This window comes from Rutidosis leptorrhynchoides, chromosome 9, assembly GCF_046630445.1.
Source record: "Rutidosis leptorrhynchoides isolate AG116_Rl617_1_P2 chromosome 9, CSIRO_AGI_Rlap_v1, whole genome shotgun sequence".
NCBI classification, from domain to species: Eukaryota; Viridiplantae; Streptophyta; class Magnoliopsida; order Asterales; family Asteraceae; genus Rutidosis; species Rutidosis leptorrhynchoides.
Window position 1 is genome coordinate 86,991,319 of NC_092341.1, and position 17,875 is coordinate 87,009,193.

At 36.6% G+C, this 17,875-nt stretch overlaps 3 protein-coding genes across 5 annotated transcripts; 1 reads left to right on the forward strand and 2 right to left on the reverse strand.

Moving 5' to 3' along the window:
* The first annotated feature begins 282 nt into the window (after positions 1 to 282).
* LOC139866498 (protein TIC 22, chloroplastic) lies at positions 283 to 10,024 on the forward strand. Of its 2 annotated transcripts, XR_011765475.1 has the most exons (9): positions 283 to 715; positions 900 to 962; positions 1,176 to 1,250; positions 1,624 to 1,674; positions 2,097 to 2,156; positions 2,243 to 2,314; positions 9,240 to 9,275; positions 9,378 to 9,543; positions 9,711 to 10,024. XR_011765475.1 is itself a non-coding variant. In XM_071854752.1 (8 exons), exons 1-8 carry the CDS (start codon positions 320 to 322, stop codon positions 9,468 to 9,470), a joined length of 846 nt encoding a protein of 281 aa, XP_071710853.1. In that variant the 5' UTR covers positions 283 to 319; the 3' UTR covers positions 9,471 to 9,709. The 2 variants fall into 2 exon arrangements, 1 of the variants encoding a protein (XP_071710853.1); XM_071854752.1 differs by lacking the exon at positions 9,711 to 10,024 and having other exon boundaries at positions 9,378 to 9,709.
* A 202-nt stretch (positions 10,025 to 10,226) lies between these two features.
* On the reverse strand, positions 10,227 to 11,458 carry LOC139868228 (uncharacterized). Its single transcript, XM_071856558.1, has 2 exons — positions 10,946 to 11,458; positions 10,227 to 10,445 (listed from the first exon to the last, which is right to left on the reverse strand). Exons 1-2 carry the CDS (start codon positions 11,456 to 11,458, stop codon positions 10,227 to 10,229), a joined length of 732 nt encoding a protein of 243 aa, XP_071712659.1.
* A 1,240-nt stretch (positions 11,459 to 12,698) lies between these two features.
* Positions 12,699 to 16,164, reverse strand: LOC139867331 (pre-mRNA-splicing factor SLU7-like). 2 transcript variants are annotated; one of them, XR_011765805.1, is made up of 5 exons: positions 16,026 to 16,164; positions 14,163 to 15,271; positions 13,078 to 13,297; positions 12,805 to 12,934; positions 12,699 to 12,727 (listed from the first exon to the last, which is right to left on the reverse strand). XR_011765805.1 is itself a non-coding variant. In XM_071855695.1 (4 exons), the coding sequence occupies exons 1-3, from the start codon at positions 16,066 to 16,068 to the stop codon at positions 13,079 to 13,081; spliced, it is 1,371 nt and encodes a 456-aa protein (XP_071711796.1). In that variant the 5' UTR covers positions 16,069 to 16,164; the 3' UTR covers positions 12,713 to 12,934; position 13,078. The 2 variants fall into 2 exon arrangements, 1 of the variants encoding a protein (XP_071711796.1); XM_071855695.1 differs by having other exon boundaries at positions 12,713 to 12,934.
* Between the last annotated feature and the right edge of the window lie 1,711 nt (positions 16,165 to 17,875).

Sequence of the window (17,875 nt, forward strand, 5' to 3'; positions counted from 1 at the left end):
GTCGGACTTTGTGGTTTCACAGGTCATTAAATTAAATAATTTTAGCATTTACGTTCACTAAATACCTAAAACATATCATTAAAATGTTTCGTTTAAACAAACCCGTGGTTTCAAGGGTCATTTAACTAGTATAATTTTATATTGAGATTTTAAATCTCCGACCAAACTTCAGCTAACATTTGTGTCAAATCCTATATATGGGCCGGACCAAATAGGCCCAACTACAAATATATATGGGCCGGACCAAAATAAATGTAATATACAAAAAAATCATCTTCCTGTTTCATCTCTTTCTTTTTTCGGTTGTTGTTCATCGGTAATGGAGTCGTCACCAAACCCTTGTTCTTCAGCAACACCTAATCCCTTCACCTTCATTAACCACCATTTCCTCCGTCTACGCGCTCACATCACCACGCGCCTTGATGAAACGCGCCGTGAAATCACCAAAAATATCTTCCAATTTCATAATCTACACAATAAACATCACTCATTACCTTTTGCTTCATTATCACACCAGCCACAAGAGCACACCGGAAAACATGTGTTTGATTTAGCCTTAAGCTCTGCTAATGTCTCTAAAACACTCGCCGGAACGGAATTGTACACCGTCAGTAATTCCGATAATGAATTCGTTTTGATTTCTGATCCTAATGGACTTAAATCAATCGGATTGCTCTGTTTTCGTCAAGAAGACGCTGAAGCATTTCTAGCTCAGGTACCATTAGTCTTCATGGTATATATATTTTATTAGTTGTAATCAAGCAATTAACGAACTACTCAGCTTCAGTATACAGTATTCGAGCTCGAAAAAACAAAAATAACTTCTTCACTAATTCTACCAGTCTTAGTTTATATTAGCTAACAATGTATATATGTAATTATGTGAATGTGAATTGCAGGTTAGATTGAGGAAAGGAGAATTAAGAGGGAGGGCTAAAGTTGTACCAATTTCACTTGACCAGGTGATTGTTTTTATAATTTAGGGTTTTGAAGTTATAATTGAAGAAATGTACTCAGTTTAAGGTTTGTATATGTGTTGCTATAACTGCATATGTTAGGGTAATTGACTGCATTGAGTCACTGACTAACTGTTTATATCAGCTAATAACATGATATGATGAAACTCTGTGTCTCTGTTGCATTTGGTTTTACGTTTTTGTTATTTTTATGTGTAGGTTTATATGTTGAAGGTTGAGGGGATTGCATTTCGATTTTTGCCTGATCCTGTTCAACTTAAGAATGCAATGGAGGTTGGTGGTTTCATGATTATGAAGTTTTTAGTGAGTAGTTACATAACAGAAACGGAGTTAACCGTTAACATCCTCTCTGTTTTCTATTAGTAGTTTTCTGTAACATTTTACGTGGAGCTGACAGGTCCTTAGGAATCTACTTTTGAAAATTTAATCAAAACGTTTTAAATGAAATTATTGATGTTATTGACAAATAATTCAATATGATCAGCCAGTTTTTACTGTATTTCATGAATAAGTCATCTTTTGGAGATTATGGTCAATATACAATGGTAGATAGTAAGCATTACTAATCTGTATATTTGTATTTAGTTTGCTACCGATTTTGATATTGGTGTGTAATTGTAAGTAATTCTTGATGTCTTGCTTATAGCTGAAGGCTTCTGCTACCAATAGTGGGTTCGATGGAGTCCCTGTTTTCCAGGTATGACAAGTTACTTTCTTTAGATATAATATAAATATAAATTTAACAATGACTCATCGCTGGTGGACGTTACACAAACCGTAGCTTCTGTACTTAATAAAATAAGCTCTTCAAAAGAGTTCAAATTTAATGCAAACACTGAAATCCAGCCAAGTAGCCAACTTTGTAACTACACAAAAATGGGTTACTAATGTTGGAGACGAGTAAAGATCTAGCAACTGTTTTGCAAAATCAATGGGCAATTTTATATCCTTGTAGAAATGTTCCTGTAATGGGATGTTTTTGTATAATAACTTGGTTTTTGTAACTTTAGAACGTGAAAAGATTGGGACTTGGGATATAGTAAATATAAATAGTTGCTTTCAGATTTTTATTGCTTCTCACAATATACTTATCGTTGGTTCTTTTGTTTCTTTGAGCAGTCTGATCTCCTGGTTATAAAGAAGAAAAACAAACGCTATTGTCCTATATATTTTCGAAAGGTTTGTGTTTTTTAACTTTTTTACATCCAGATATAGGTAATATTTATTCGTAATTATAACTTAAATCATGCTTGTTACAAAAACAGGAGGATATCGAGAAAGAATTATTAATGGTACCACGAGGACCTAGAGGACAAGGGGTTTCGCAACATATTATGGTATAAAAGTTTTATAAACTTTTTTGTATCTCATATCTCTTAACTCATATACTTTAATTGGATGTCAATTGATATTTTCAAGAAGCTCAATATGTTGGAAATTTAGTGTAATTTTGGGTTTTAATCTACACTTGTAAATGGGTTTGGAGGTACGGAGTGTACACCCATTAAGTGATAGATTACCCGGACCCAAAAGTGGTTTTCCATTATTTACTATCATGACTTGGTCTACCTGAAATTTGACTAAGTGTTTTCAGTACTAAGTTTTCTTAGTAAGTTGAAATTTGGCTAAGTGTTTTGTGCTGGTTGTTCTGCATTGCTGGTCCTTGTACTGGTTGTTCTGCATTGCTGGTCCTTGTGCTGGTTGTTCTGCATTGCTGGTCCCTGTGCTGGTTGTTCTGCGCAGCTGGTCCCTGTGCTGGTTGTTCTGTGCAGCTGGTCCCTGTGCTGGTTGTTCTGCGCAGCTGGTCCCTGTGCTGGTTGTTCTGCGCAGCTGGTCCTGTTTGCTGGTTCCTCTGCGCTGCTGGTCCTGTATGCTGACTTTTGCGCTGCTGGTCCTGTATGCTGACTTTTGCGCTGCTGGTCCTGTTTGCTGATTTTTGCGCTGCTGGTCCTTTTGCAGTGCTGGTTCTTAAGAGACAGCAGTAAGAAAACACTTAACACAATTTTGAGTGATTACGGAAGAATTATTCTTGCACCCACTTTTGCTTTAGTGGTTGAAGGAATAATACTTGTTTATTATAAAGTGATCACTCATGCTTTGATAGTTGTAAAATATAATATTTGTTTATTGTAAAAGTAACAACTTTTACTTTAATGATGGAAGTGATAATATTTGTTTATAGAAATATTCTTCCTGTAACCTCTTTTGAATATTATAGAAGATACTTTTATTAATCAATCGGCCAATTGATTTTAATAAAAGACTCTTTCATGATTAAGGGTGTATATAAATATATTAACCAATATGCATGAGAAAAACACACAAGTTACGAACACCAAAATATTCTTCTGCAAAAGGAATTCTTGTTTCTGCCAAAACAAGAATTTAATCTCTGTCTTATCCCAAAGTGATATTCGTGTAACCCAGGCTATAAGGGTCGAATAATTACTTTCGGAAAGTGATACCACGATTCAGTGATTTATCCGGCTATCGATTATTTTACCCTACACGAAAGAATTTAATAAAACCTCCAACAATCGAAAGTAATTATTTGTTATAATCGATGGCGGCTACGATGAAACACATGACGGCGAATTTCTCCAAACTTGATAAGTTTGAGGGAATTGATTTTAGGAGATGGCAAAAGAAGATGCACTTCTTTCTGAGCAGCATGAGTGTGGTGTACGTACTCAGCACACCAATTCCTGAAGATCATGGTGATGATGCCACTATTGAACAAATTCGAAAAAGGTGCAAGTGGGAGAACGATGACTACATCGCTAGAGGTTTAATCCTCAATGGTATGGCTGATTCCCTTTTTGATATTTACCTAAATGTTGAATCTTCTAAAGAACTATGGGACTGTTTAGAAACCAAGTATATGTCTGAGGATGCTTCTAGTAAAAAGTTCCTTGTGAGTAATTTTAATAATTACAAGATGGTCGATTCTAGACCGGTCTTGGAACAATACAATGAGCTCATTCGTATACTTGGTCAATTCACACAACATAAGATGAACATGGATGAGTCTATTCAAGTCTCAAGCATAATTGATAAACTACCTCCATCTTGGAAAGAATTTAAACATTCTTTGAAACATAAGAAGGAGGAGTTAACTCTTGTTGAGTTGGGTAGTCATCTGCGTATTGAGGAATCCCTCAGGTTGCAGGATAATGACAAGCCAAAGAGCAACGAAGTTGCTGGTACGTCTGTTGTCAATATGGTGGAACATAAAAAGTTCACTAGTAATAATGACAAAAAGGGCAAACGTAAACATCAAGGTTATAACAAGGCTAATCCGAACAAGAAGTCTAAATTGACTTGTTGGAAGTGTGGTAAAACTGGACACATGAAAAAGGATTGCAAGGTTATTTTTGGTAATAATAATGCCAAAGGATCTAGCACAAGCGGTTCGGGAAATGGTTTAGACAACCACAACTCGAAAGGTCAGAATATATTTAATAATTCAAATGAGAATTATTATGTTTCATATATATCTGAGGCTTATTTTGTGCAGGATGATGATGTCGCGTGGTGGGTTGACTCGGGAGCCACCACCCATGTATGCAAGGATAGATTTTGGTTCAAGACTTACGAGTCCGTGACTGATGGATCAATTCTTCATATGGGAAATGAGTCAACAGCCTCTGTTCATGGACGTGGAAGTGTGGATTTGTGTTTTAGTTCTGGAAAAACTATTTGTTTGTTTGATGTTTTGCATGTACCACAAATAAGAAAAAATTTGGTTTCCAGTAGTGTGTTAAATTGTTGTGGTTATAAACAAGTGATTGAATCTGATAAGTTTGTTTTGTCAAAACATGGTATGTTTGTTGGTTTTGGTTATTTATGCAATAGAATGTTTAGACTTAACATTAATCACTTGAATGTTAATTTTGCTTTTATATCTACTTCTAGCATAAATAATTCTACACTTTGGCATGCTAGACTAGGACATATACACTTTAAAAGAATGCAAGATATGTCTAAAGATGGATTAATACCGGCTTTTGACATGAACAATGAAAAGTGTAAAACGTGTATGTTAACAAAGATCACTAAGAAACCATTTCAAAATGTACATCGTGATACTGAAATTTTGGAATTAATACATAGTGATTTATGTGATTTGCATGCTACTCCTACTTTAGGGAACAAGAAATATTTTGTGACTTTTATTGATGACGCTTCTAGATTTTGCTATGTTTATTTGTTACATACTAAGGATGAAGCATTAGATAAATTTAAAATATTTAAAACTGAAGTAGAATTACAACAAAAGGCTTTGATTAAAAGACTTAGAACAGATAGGGGAGGTGAATACATTAACCAATCGTATTTCCAATCCGTTGGTATTATCCATGAGACCACAGCTCCTTATACTCCACAACAAAATGGTATATCTGAAAGGAAGAATAGGGTCCTTAAGGAAATGGTTAATTCCATGTTATCCTATTCGGGTTTAAGTGAAGGATTTTGGGGGGAAGCTATGTTAACAGCTTGTTATTTGCTTAATAGAGTTCCTAACAAAAGAAACAAAATTACACCTTATGAACTTTGGAATAAAAGGAAACCTAACTTGAATTATCTTCGGGTATGGGGCTGTAGGGCGGTTGTAAGACTACCTGATCCCAAGAAGAAAAGTTTAGGTGAAAGAGGTATAGATTGCATATTTGTTGGATATGTTGAACATTCCAAGGCATATAGGTTCTATGTAATAGAGCCTAATGAGTTTGTCTCAATCAATTCTGTGATTGATTCAAGGGATGCAATCTTTGATGAAAATCGATTTTCATCTATACCTAGACCAAAGGATATGATTCCAAGTAACAATGGAATCAATAAGGATTGTAATGATGAAGTCTCTGAAAAGGCTGTTGATCAGTCACTTGAGCTTCGGAAAAGTAAAAGAAAAAGGAAACCTAAATCATTTGGACCAGATTTTCAACTATACTTAGTTGAAGGTTCTAGGGATGATGTTTCTACCCAATATTCGTATTGTTTCAATGTTGATGATGATCCTAAAACATATGATGAAGCAATGAGGTCTCAGGATGTTGCATTCTGGAAAGAGGCAATTAATGATGAGATAGATTCTATCATGGGCAATAACACTTGGGTGTTAGCTGATCTACCTCCTGGTTGCAAACCTTTGGGTTGCAAATGGATTTTCAAAAAGAAGATGAAGGTGGATGGAACTATTGAAAAGTTCAAGGCAAGGTTAGTCATTCAAGGCTTTAGACAAAAGTCTGGAATTGACTATTTTGATACTTATGCTCCCGTGGCACGTATCACTACCATTAGACTGCTGATTGCTTTGGCTACGATTCACAATCTAGTTATTCACCAGATGGATGTGAAGACAGCATTCTTGAATGGTGAATTGGATGAGGAGGTTTATATGAACCAACCTCAGGGCTTTGTCATGCCAGGAAATGAAGGCAAGGTGTGCAAACTTGTGAAATCCTTATATGGTTTGAAACAAGCACCTAAGCAATGGCATCAAAAGTTTGATGAAGTGATTTTATCTAGTGGTTTTAAATTAAACCAAGCAGATAAATGTGTATATAGTAAATTTGATGATTCTGGTAAAGGAGTTATAATTTGTCTATATGTTGATGACATGTTAATCTTTGGGACTGACCAAAGTCAGGTTGATTTAACAAAAGAATTTTTGTCATCAAAATTCTCCATGAAAGATATGGGGGAGGCTGACGTTATCCTTGGCATTAGGATCAAACGTGAAAGCAAAGGAATTTCGATTTGTCAATCTCATTATATTGAGAAGGTGTTGAAAAAGTTCAATTGCTTTGAATGTAATCCTGTGAGTACCCCTGTTGATCCAAGTGAGAAGCTTATGCCTAATCAAGGTGAAGCTGTATCACAACTTGAGTATTCTCAGGTGATTGGCTGTTTGATGTACGCCATGACTTGTACAAGGCCGGATATTGCTTTTGCTGTGGGAAAACTGAGTAGATATACTAGTAATCCTAGTACTCATCACTGGCAAGCAATTAGGCGGGTACTGAAGTACTTGAAGAAAACTATGGACTATAGTTTATCTTATAATGGGTTTCCTTCGGTAATAGAAGGATATTCTGATGCGAGTTGGATAACCAATATTGAAGATCATTCTTCAACGAGTGGTTGGGTGTTCTTGCTTGGGGGAGGTGCTATTTCATGGGCTTCTAAGAAGCAGACATGTATTACCAACTCAACGATGGAATCTGAGTTTGTTGCTTTAGCTGCTGCTGGTAAAGAAGCAGAATGGCTTAGAAACTTGATCCATGAGATACCATTATGGCCTAAACCTATAGCACCCATGTCTATCCATTGTGATAGTGCTGCGACATTGGCAAAGGCTTATAGCCAGATGTACAATGGAAAGTCTAGACACTTAGGTGTCAGACATAGCATGATTCGTGAACTCATCATGAATGGGGTGATTTCTATAGTGTTCGTGAGGTCACAACAGAATTTAGCTGATCACTTGACGAAGGGATTGGCAAGAGACTTGGTGAACAAGTCTGCTGTGGGGATGGGTTTAAAGTCCACATAAATTTCTAATTATAAGATACCCAATTCCCTTCTGATGAAAATTAGAAGTTGAATTCAATGTGGAAGGCTTATACTTAGAAATTTGGAGTACAAAAATTTTGTATCATCCCAAGGTAATGTATGTACTCGGACCTGCTGAAGGTGAGGTTGAAGTCTAGCTTCTTAATAGTTCATTTGAAAAAGTGCATGAGCAGGTGCATGACTGAAATGAACTACCTATGTGAATGTGAAGTTTTGCCGCTTCAACAAAGCTTGGACTTTTGCTTTAGATACATTCATGAAAGGATATGGACACATGGCTTGTAAAGTGTCAGGATAGCTTTAGAGTATTTGAAAACTTATGTGTATGTTATTTTCAGCTATTCAAATGGGTTGAAGGGTTCAATTCTTAGAACACCCCGATTCTCGAATATTTGGAATGTGTAATGTACTAAGGTGAAAATTCAATCTTCAAGATATTTTCATTTATGCATGAGTTTTGTTTTAATTTGTTTAATTCTCATGAAACGAATTGCACTAAATTGGGGAGGATTGTTGGAAATTTAGTGTAATTTTGGGTTTTAATCTACACTTGTAAATGGGTTTGGAGGTACGGAGTGTACACCCATTAAGTGATAGATTACCCGGACCCAAAAGTGGTTTTCCATTATTTACTATCATGACTTGGTCTACCTGAAATTTGACTAAGTGTTTTCAGTACTAAGTTTTCTTAGTAAGTTGAAATTTGGCTAAGTGTTTTGTGCTGGTTGTTCTGCATTGCTGGTCCTTGTACTGGTTGTTCTGCATTGCTGGTCCTTGTGCTGGTTGTTCTGCATTGCTGGTCCCTGTGCTGGTTGTTCTGCGCAGCTGGTCCCTGTGCTGGTTGTTCTGTGCAGCTGGTCCCTGTGCTGGTTGTTCTGCGCAGCTGGTCCCTGTGCTGGTTGTTCTGCGCAGCTGGTCCTGTTTGCTGGTTCCTCTGCGCTGCTGGTCCTGTATGCTGACTTTTGCGCTGCTGGTCCTGTATGCTGACTTTTGCGCTGCTGGTCCTGTTTGCTGATTTTTGCGCTGCTGGTCCTTTTGCAGTGCTGGTTCTTAAGAGACAGCAGTAAGAAAACACTTAACACAATTTTGAGTGATTACGGAAGAATTATTCTTGCACCCACTTTTGCTTTAGTGGTTGAAGGAATAATACTTGTTTATTATAAAGTGATCACTCATGCTTTGATAGTTGTAAAATATAATATTTGTTTATTGTAAAAGTAACAACTTTTACTTTAATGATGGAAGTGATAATATTTGTTTATAGAAATATTCTTCCTGTAACCTCTTTTGAATATTATAGAAGATACTTTTATTAATCAATCGGCCAATTGATTTTAATAAAAGACTCTTTCATGATTAAGGGTGTATATAAATATATTAACCAATATGCATGAGAAAAACACACAAGTTACGAACACCAAAATATTCTTCTGCAAAAGGAATTCTTGTTTCTGCCAAAACAAGAATTTAATCTCTGTCTTATCCCAAAGTGATATTCGTGTAACCCAGGCTATAAGGGTCGAATAATTACTTTCGGAAAGTGATACCACGATTCAGTGATTTATCCGGCTATCGATTATTTTACCCTACACGAAAGAATTTAATAAAACCTCCAACACAATATACTTCATTTAAGCTCTTTTTAGTACTGATAAAGTGATAATGCTGTTTCTAATCCCTACGCAGGTGGGAAGTTTGGAAGATGTTTTGAAAAAAATGGAGGTAACAAACTTATGTAATTATTGTGCCCAAATGTTGTTGCTATATAATATGATTATGTTACTAATTACTAATACTATATTATATATATGCCTTGGGTGACAGATGAGTGAAAAAAATTCTGGTTGGGAAGATCTGATTTTCATTCCCCCTGGTAAAAGTCACTCCCAACACTTGCAGGAAGTTGTAAACGCATAGAAGGCTCGATTTATAAAATGTCGTATCAAACGTAACCCCAAATATATCATTATTGAGTCCTTTCAAAAAACAGGTAAATCTAGTCCCTAGTTTTGTTGTCATGTTATGTCAATCTATTCGGCGGTTGTTAAAGAAACGATCGGGTGCATTTTACAGTTTTTGACAATGAGTAAAAAATGCCCAAACATGTAACTGAATGATGCCAACTTACATGTATGGAAATCTTACATTTTTCTTCAGGATTGTGTTACGGGTTACCAATTACGGTTTTCGGAAAGATGAGATTACCAGAAATTTTTTTATATTTGCAAATTTGGATTAGTTATTGTTGTATGGAAAACATAGCAGTTGAATTGAGACTAAATGACCAGAACTGTGTAGTTTGCTTGTGTTTATTAAATTTTGATTACAGATGTATGAAAGCGTTTATGGAAAGGTCGTGGTCTTTAGTTGGTATCAAATATATTGTTACGGAGTACTTTGTTAGGTTTGTCAATCGGACTGATTAAAGTCTGAATCAATATGGTTGAGAAATGTGTATATCAACTAGATATTTGGATCTATATTGTAGTAAATTCTTATTTTTGTTGAAGATTTTTTTATAAATTTACTAATTTTTTTTGAAAAGCAAGTAGAATTATATTAATCACGAAAGGTTACAATGGTAGCGCGTATGCTTACGACCAATCACGAAGAACTAAACAATATAAACGATACAAACAATACACGAAATTGCAAAGGTTGCAATATAAATAACTAAGGATTATTAAACCAAGAGTGCCAATCCATCTTATGTTTTTTGTGCCTTCTCGAGATCCAATCGAAGGATAGAGATTGAATTTCCATTAACAACGAGGGAATCGAAGGATAGAGTGGTGTTTGGTTTGTTACCGGTGGTTGGCCCCTTGCTTGCGCAACAACGCCCACCTGGCATGCCTTTCGTGTTTCTGTTTCTGTTTTCAAGGCCCCTTGGCTCTATTTATTGAGGCAACACCAAGCGTCGATTAAGTGGCGTCTTGACTGCCGCTTAGAGCCTAAATTGATTTTCAGGCAGACTTTTAAACCCATGAAAATCTGATTCTACCATTTTCATGGCGTCTTTATTTTATTTTTATTTTCTTTTTTATTTTTAATTTTCTTTTCTTTTTTTTTATCCTTTTTTCCCCCATACTATTTCTTAGTTTTTATTTAAAAAAAAAACAAATTTCCTACTTTTTTGCCGGAGGTCCACTCGGAAGCAATCTCTTTATCCGTCGAAGAAAGACAGGGATGACTTTCTCTATTTTTCTGGGTGGTGAAATGACCTGTTTTTATTCTCGGGTAGGGGAAGGATTGTCTACATCTCACCTCTCCCATACACCACTCAGGTGGTATTGGGTTTTGTTGTTGTTGTTGTTGTTGTTGTTGTTGTTGTTGTAACGAGGGAATCGTCGAAGCCTTGTTCTTGAAAACTTTAGAATCCTATTCTTCCAAACCAAGTAGCAAACAATCCAACAAACGGCTTGCCAAATTTTCCGTTTATTATCAAAAGCGGAAGACCCGAATGTGCCCAAGAAGATGTCTTCATACCCGAAAATACTCGAACCGTAACCCCACCATTTGAGAACTTTGAGCCAAACCTCTTTAGCAAAATTACAAGTGAAGAGGATGTGTTCAACCGTCTCGATATCTCCATCACAAACCGGACACCTCAAGCTATGTAAATCAATACCTCTTTTATCTAATTCAACCCGAACCGGAATCCGCCCCCTCCTAGCTCGCCATATAAAGACTTCAATTTTTTTTGGAACTAGGCGGTTACGTAAAGATTCAACGTTGTTATTCTCCCTTCCAAATATTACACCGTCAATTATCTGTGACAATTTCTTAACTGTGAATCCATTTTGTGTGTCGAAGGTCCACTCCCAGCCGTCATCTTTATCTCGATCCAGAAAACATTGCTGAACCAGACTTTGTAATTCACTGAATTGAGCTGCAGTCCGGCCCATTAATTCCCTGGACCAGGCCCAACAGCCCGCTGCACCTTCATCCGAACCTGTAAGCCTATCTCGAACCGATGCGTTTTTGTTACTCTACAAGCGATACAATCTCTTGTACTTGTTTTTGAGACAAGTATCCCCAACCCACAAGTCATCCCAAAAAAAGAGTATTCGCCCCATTCCCAATCTTGCGAGTGAACGAATTAGAGAAATTAATCCCTAAATCATCCACACTTTTTCCTGCATCACAAATAGAAGACCATAGACTCGCGTTTGAATTACGGGCAAGCCCGTCACCAAGCACAAGCCCACCATTAAAACCATAAATACTACGAATCACGGTGATCCACAAAGTGTTGGTTTCGGTTTTAAACCTCCACCACCACTTACAAAGAAGAGCAAGGTTTTTTGATTTAAGAGACATAATATTTAAGCCTCCTTCTTCGTGAGGAAGAAGGATTGTATCCCATTTAACCCAAGACATTTTTGAATTAGAACCCGATCCGCCCCAAAAGAAATGACGTCTCACACTCTCTAAAATTTTTAGCACACAAGGAGGGGCCAGAAAAAGCGAGAAATAGTAAAGAGGCAAACTAGAGAGAACGGATTTAACAAGAGTTAAACGACCACCAAAAGACACCGTTTTAGATCTCCATTCCGCTAACCGATTGTTGATTTCTCGATAACCGGGGACCAATCATTCACTTTCTTCATCTTACTACCCACGGGAAGTCCCAAGTACATGAATGGAAGCTTGCCCGCTTAACGACTTTGTTTTGAATTCGAATATTATCACAATTGAATTCGAGCTAAATGAGTTTGAACTCAAATAGCTCTTGGCTGCATCATTTGATCTGGACTTTTACCTTACTTCTATATATACTTCATCATCTTTCCTAACGTGTTTGTGTTAAAAATAATTTATAAAAGTAATAATATTTGTTTATTTTCCTACATTATGTTTATAAGTGTTTAACACATGAATGGGTTATGTAGGGTATATTACAAATCGGTGGATTTGATGGCTGTTGGCAATTCAAGACATGCCAAATTTCTAGCTGAAATTCGAGATGCAACAATTTTACTATATGTCTATATGCAACAATTTAAAGGGCATCAACGTATGCAAAATCGACCGTCACATGTTATCAACTCAGTTTACCATATACAAGTTTTACACAACTCATACGGGATTAGGCATAATCATTACATTAAAAACATCAGTTGTGTGAAACTGAGTTGATACAAGTGTCAACAACCACCACTACCTTGTATAGCCTACAATATGATGAAAAACTACAATTAGATTTCATTATTGTCACTTAAAAAAGTTCTCGACATTTTCTCAATCTTACCGACATGTTTCATTCAAATGTGGATAAAGATAAGAACATGAAGTGTGTATGGAAACTAGTTTAGGAAGTCTTTAATTGGATCATCATGGTGAACTCTTCATTCTGTAAGCCTCTATATCTTCAGCTGTCACTTGAGATTCATAAAAAAAAAAAAAAAAAATGAAATTAAAAACCAGAATAGGTTGCATATATTTAAGTAAATTAAACTTGAAAAAAGAATTAGTAACTAACAATATATAACAAGAAAACGAACGAAAGGAAATAATGACAAACCTTATTTGGCTTCTTTGCGAGCAATATTAGCCTTCATAAGGTCTGATGATGCAGCTTCAGCAGCTTGAATACCAGCAGCACCTGTACAGTAACTGTTCCTAACAAACTGCTTACAGCACTTATATCCCCATTTATGGTCTTTCCACCACGAACCCCAAACAGTTGTATGGTTATTAATATAAACATCCTCTTCATATTTACTCTTAGTAATCGCCATTTCCTGCAAATAATACAAGTGTTCCCCAAGTCAGATTCATTTACATTAAAAGGCCTCCTTAAATAACTATTAACAAGGGTAGTCTTCAATACATAATGCTTGAATTTGTAAACAACAAATCATGAGCTTCCATAATGCTCTATTTATATTAATTCAAGTAAAATACTAGAGACAATTTGGAAGGTGAGATTAGGTAAGTTTACCAAGTCTTTATTAGCACAATACACATGTGCATGTTGACTAATTTCATCAACCATCAACCATCAACCATCCACTTTATTATTTCAACACAGAATGTACAGAAAATTTGATAATAACATACATGCAAGATAGAGAAACTAAGGTGGTGTTTGTTTTTAAATATGTTTTTGTCTGAAGATCTACGGACCATGTCTGTAAATAAGATGTGGTTTAAAGGTCTGTTTGTTTTTATGTCTGCAAAATAACTTAATTCTATCTGCAACATTTAGAAGCATATTTCTAAGTCTGATTGCAGACATAATAAGACATTATTTTATCTTATGTCTTCAGAAAAACAAACTGTCTGCAGTAAAAACGTTTGCGAGGGCGCAGACGTAAGACATAATGAGATCTGCGGACAGAAAAACAAACTAACACCTAAGTATTACTTGCTCTCTGTCAACTAATATACCAAATTTATATATGAAAATAGATCTGATATTAAATTCAGCTCAGTCTCACTATTGTTCAAACTGGTATCACTTTTTCTATAGGGTCAAAAGCTATAAAGGTTCAATAACAGAAACTATACAGGGCAATTGATAAGAAGAATGCACAGCTCAATCAATAACAGAATTTGGCAATTCAAGCATTTTCATCAATAGTCAAAGTCAAACTTATAACATACCTGGCCCTTAATGATCCTACCAGCACGATCATACTCAACTTCCCTCTCACTTTGTCCAAGTAAAAGCTCTCTCGAAATTACATCACCAGAAGCTGCATTCCCATATTTCTCTACAATCGTCTCCTTCAATTCCATATTCAACTTCTCTTTATTAACCTTAAAGTTTTTGAACAACATCTCAGCTTGCGAGGGACCCGCTTGCATGTGCACATCGTTCCCCTTTTCAAACGCTTCCCACGCATGTACATTCAATTGCTTAAACTCCAACGCTTGACCACTTACTCTATTCTGATTATCTCCAGCATAAAACTTCTCGTTCGGATCCATATCCGGAAGCGGGTCCTCACGCATGGACCGAGTTTTCGGATCATAATGCGCAGAGTTAACATCAAGATTCAGCAGATATTTTGGCGTATCCTCTCGATAACGCAGATTTCTAACTGTTCCGGTACACCCTCCACCCATTGTAGGCACACGTTTCTCAACTTTAGCAAAATCCATCTGCTTACTTTCATCAACCTTTAATTCATCTTCATCATCCTCATAATCACTAACACCATCTTCAACATTTTCAGTATTGTTTTTCTCAAGCTTCATTAACTGCTGATCCTTCAAGAACTTTATTCGAGCTTCTTCACGAGCTTCATATCGTTTAACCACATTAGCATACGATGATACATCATACCCGTTCCAACGATCCCGTTTTCCATCATAATCAAGCTCGAACGCCTCTATTTTCTCGTCAGGTGCAATATTCTTACTAGTCCATTTTGCCCCAACCGTTCTAGGCCTCTCGATGCACGTTTTGATCGTATGTGTCATGGCCCCACAGTTTTCGCACGCACCTTTTCTGTACTTGTCAGCCTGGTATGTTTTAGCTCCTCGATCATACCATGTTTTTGTACTATTTGGATCTGATTTCCGTTTTCTTTGATGATTTAAACTTGGGCTCTGTGCATTAAGATACCAAGGAGCAGAAGATATATACTGAGGAATATGAGGATTAATTTCTTTTCCATCTTCATCAACCTCTGCAGGTTCAAGCCCAGCTTTACGAGCTTCTTCCAATTCCATCTGCTTCTTATGATCCTTTCTCGATTTAAAAGCCACTGCAAAAAAAAAAAACAAACATTCAGTGATCAGTTACAACAACAAACAAGAAACCCTATACCTGGAAAATGGGTCGAGATGGGTTGGGTTGGGTCAAAGATCAAATGGGTTTGGGTCGAAACGGGTCATGGGTTGAAATGGGTCAGAATTAAAATGGGTCGAACGGGTTGGGTCGAGACCCGGGTCGGGCTAGTAAAATTGTTCTTATTTGTATTTTTTGATGTATCTCTTCCGAACACTCGCCCCGAAAAAGCGCGTCGAAAACGCGCCTCAAAAATGACGCATCGAAAATGAGGATCGAAAACGCGCGTAGTAAACGCGCATAAAAAGCATGCAACGAAAACGCGCGTCGAAAACGGGCTTCGAAAACACGCCTCGAAACCGGGAGTCAAAAACGCACGTCGAAACCGAGCGTCGAAAACGCGTGCCGAAAACGGGCAGTGAAAACGCGGCCGAACCGGGCATCAAAACCGGTCGTCGAAACCGCGGGTCGAAAACACGCATCGAAAATGCGGGTCAAAAACGCGGGTCGAAAACTACCAGTCTAAATCAAAATCAACTGGTAGATTATATCAGTTGTTAATATTTATATTTTTGAACGCGTTTTATATATGATCAGATATACGATATATATACAAATACAAGATAAATAAACCCTAAAAACGAACAACTCGAATAAAAACAAACAGATAGGGTTTCTAATAGATACACGAAATAATTAAACTAATTGATAGGTGAGTGATGAATCTATACCTGATGCGGTCGACATTTTGAAATCTTTTGAGGATAAAACCATTGTAATCTACTCGAACTTGAATATGGGATTAAAATTGGGCTTGGAACGAAGAATACAGCCCTAACTGAATCGAATCGAATGGAAAGAAAATAAAAATATTACGGCGGTGATCGATTCAAAACTTGTGGAAGATTTTGCGTCGAATAGGGGCTAATAAAAGTACTCGTATATAATTACCCACCCGATTTAAGTGGCGGGAGCCAAATCAACTGTTAAAAAGTGGAGTACTTGATTTTATTAACCGACTTATGGCTAAAGTTTATTACCGATGGCAAAAAGACTAATACTTGATAGGATTATTTATTTATATCCGGTTCAAACTAGATCCGATGTTATTTTTAATTACTTGAATGGACTTGATAAATCTTTTACAAAGTTGGTAGAAACTTATAAAATGAGAAATAGATAACTACCATAAATATAAATACCACTTATATAAGAAAACAATTTATATCAAAATTAGAACGTAGGTGAGAGAGAGAATGAGAGGTGAGAGAGAAAGAGCGGTGTATGGCGGTTCGAGGAGCACGACGGCGGCGTATGGAGGTTTCAACGGTAATGGCTATGGTAATCGACTAAAGAGTGTATTCGGCAACCAGGTAACATCGTTTCTTTTCTTTAATTTCCCCATCACGTGGATGGTACCCGATTTCTGGCGACTTTTCAAAAGATTCGACAGGGTTCGTGATGTGTATATTGCGAGGAAAACGCTGGCTAATGGCTAGAGATTCGGTTTCGTAAGATTCGATGATGTAAGGGATGCTGATGCGTTTGCTCTGAAACTAAGTTCAATCTTAATTGGAGATATCCCCTTAGGGTTTTCAAGGTTATAAACGACAAAGGCAAAAGGAACAATAACGGCAATGAAATTGACCAATTTAGAGGTATTCGACAAAACTCTAATTGGGTACAAGATAAAAGAACTTGGAACGGGTCTTTTCAAGATGGTAGAAATTTCAAGGATGTAGCAGGAAATATTGTCAAAAAAAAAAAAAAAAAAAAAAAAAAAAAAAAAAAAAACCTGATGTTTCTGGTAACAACGTAAAACCTCAACCTCCAGAAAACCAAACATCAGATTGCAGAGAAGTTTCGGTTTTGGCAGATAATATTAACACTGAAATATTAAGGAAAGCTATTATAGGATAATTAAAAGATTACAACACACTCAAACGTATCCACCTACTATGCAAAGAAGGACTTAATAACTTTTCCTTAAAATATCTAGGCGGTTTGGAAGTAATGCTGTTGTTTAAAAGTCAGAATTCAGTGGATAACATTCTCAAGGATGAAAGTCACTGGATTAGAGGCTGGATGTCAAAACTAATAGAATGGGATACCAATTATGTTTCTCCAGGACGTCTAATTTGGATCAACATTTATGGTGTTCAATCACCTGCTGGAATGTGGATACGTTCAAAAGAATTGCATCTTGGTGGGGGCCGATTATAGACATGAGAAATTGCAAGATTAATGACAAAAATCAGAATCTACTGGCCGGAAGTGTACTCATAAAAAAGAGGGTTTCAACTTTCATACAATGTAAAATAAAGCTTAAAGTTCAATCAAATGACCAACCAAATGTCCATTCAACTGTTATCAATGCTCAAGTTGTTGAAGAAGTCGGCGATGTAATGGAAATCAATATCGATGAATCCGACGACGAGAGCGATTGGGACTCAAGCTTGTATTCTCACTCTGAAATTCCTCAGATGATGATGAACCCCCACCGGAATTTGAAATTCCGGCCAACTTCCAAGAGGTGGAAGATGAAGCATCTAGGTGCATGGAAACCTGTGAAGAATTCAAA

Bases quoted from the DNA above. Each gene is read 5' to 3' on its own strand.
- LOC139866498 (XM_071854752.1), top strand. From the start codon at position 320: ATGGAGTCGTCACCAAACCCTTGTTCTTCAGCAACACCTAATCCCTTC. The intron at 1,675-2,096 runs GTATGACAAGTT...TTCTTTGAGCAG, and splicing joins ATGGAGTCCCTGTTTTCCAG to TCTGATCTCCTGGTTATAAA. The intron at 2,315-9,239 runs GTATAAAAGTTT...ATCCCTACGCAG, and splicing joins GGGTTTCGCAACATATTATG to GTGGGAAGTTTGGAAGATGT.
- LOC139867331 (XM_071855695.1), bottom strand. From the start codon at position 16,068: ATGGTTTTATCCTCAAAAGATTTCAAAATGTCGACCGCATCAG. The intron at 15,272-16,025 runs GTATAGATTCAT...TTTTTTTTGCAG, and splicing joins CAAAATGTCGACCGCATCAG to TGGCTTTTAAATCGAGAAAG. The intron at 13,298-14,162 runs GTATGTTATAAG...TATTATTTGCAG, and splicing joins GTAGGATCATTAAGGGCCAG to GAAATGGCGATTACTAAGAG.
- LOC139868228 (XM_071856558.1), bottom strand. From the start codon at position 11,458: ATGGGCCGGACTGCAGCTCAATTCAGTGAATTACAAAGTCTGGTTCAG. The intron at 10,446-10,945 runs GTTTGGAAGAAT...CTCAATAAATAG, and splicing joins GTTGGATTGTTTGCTACTTG to AGCCAAGGGGCCTTGAAAAC.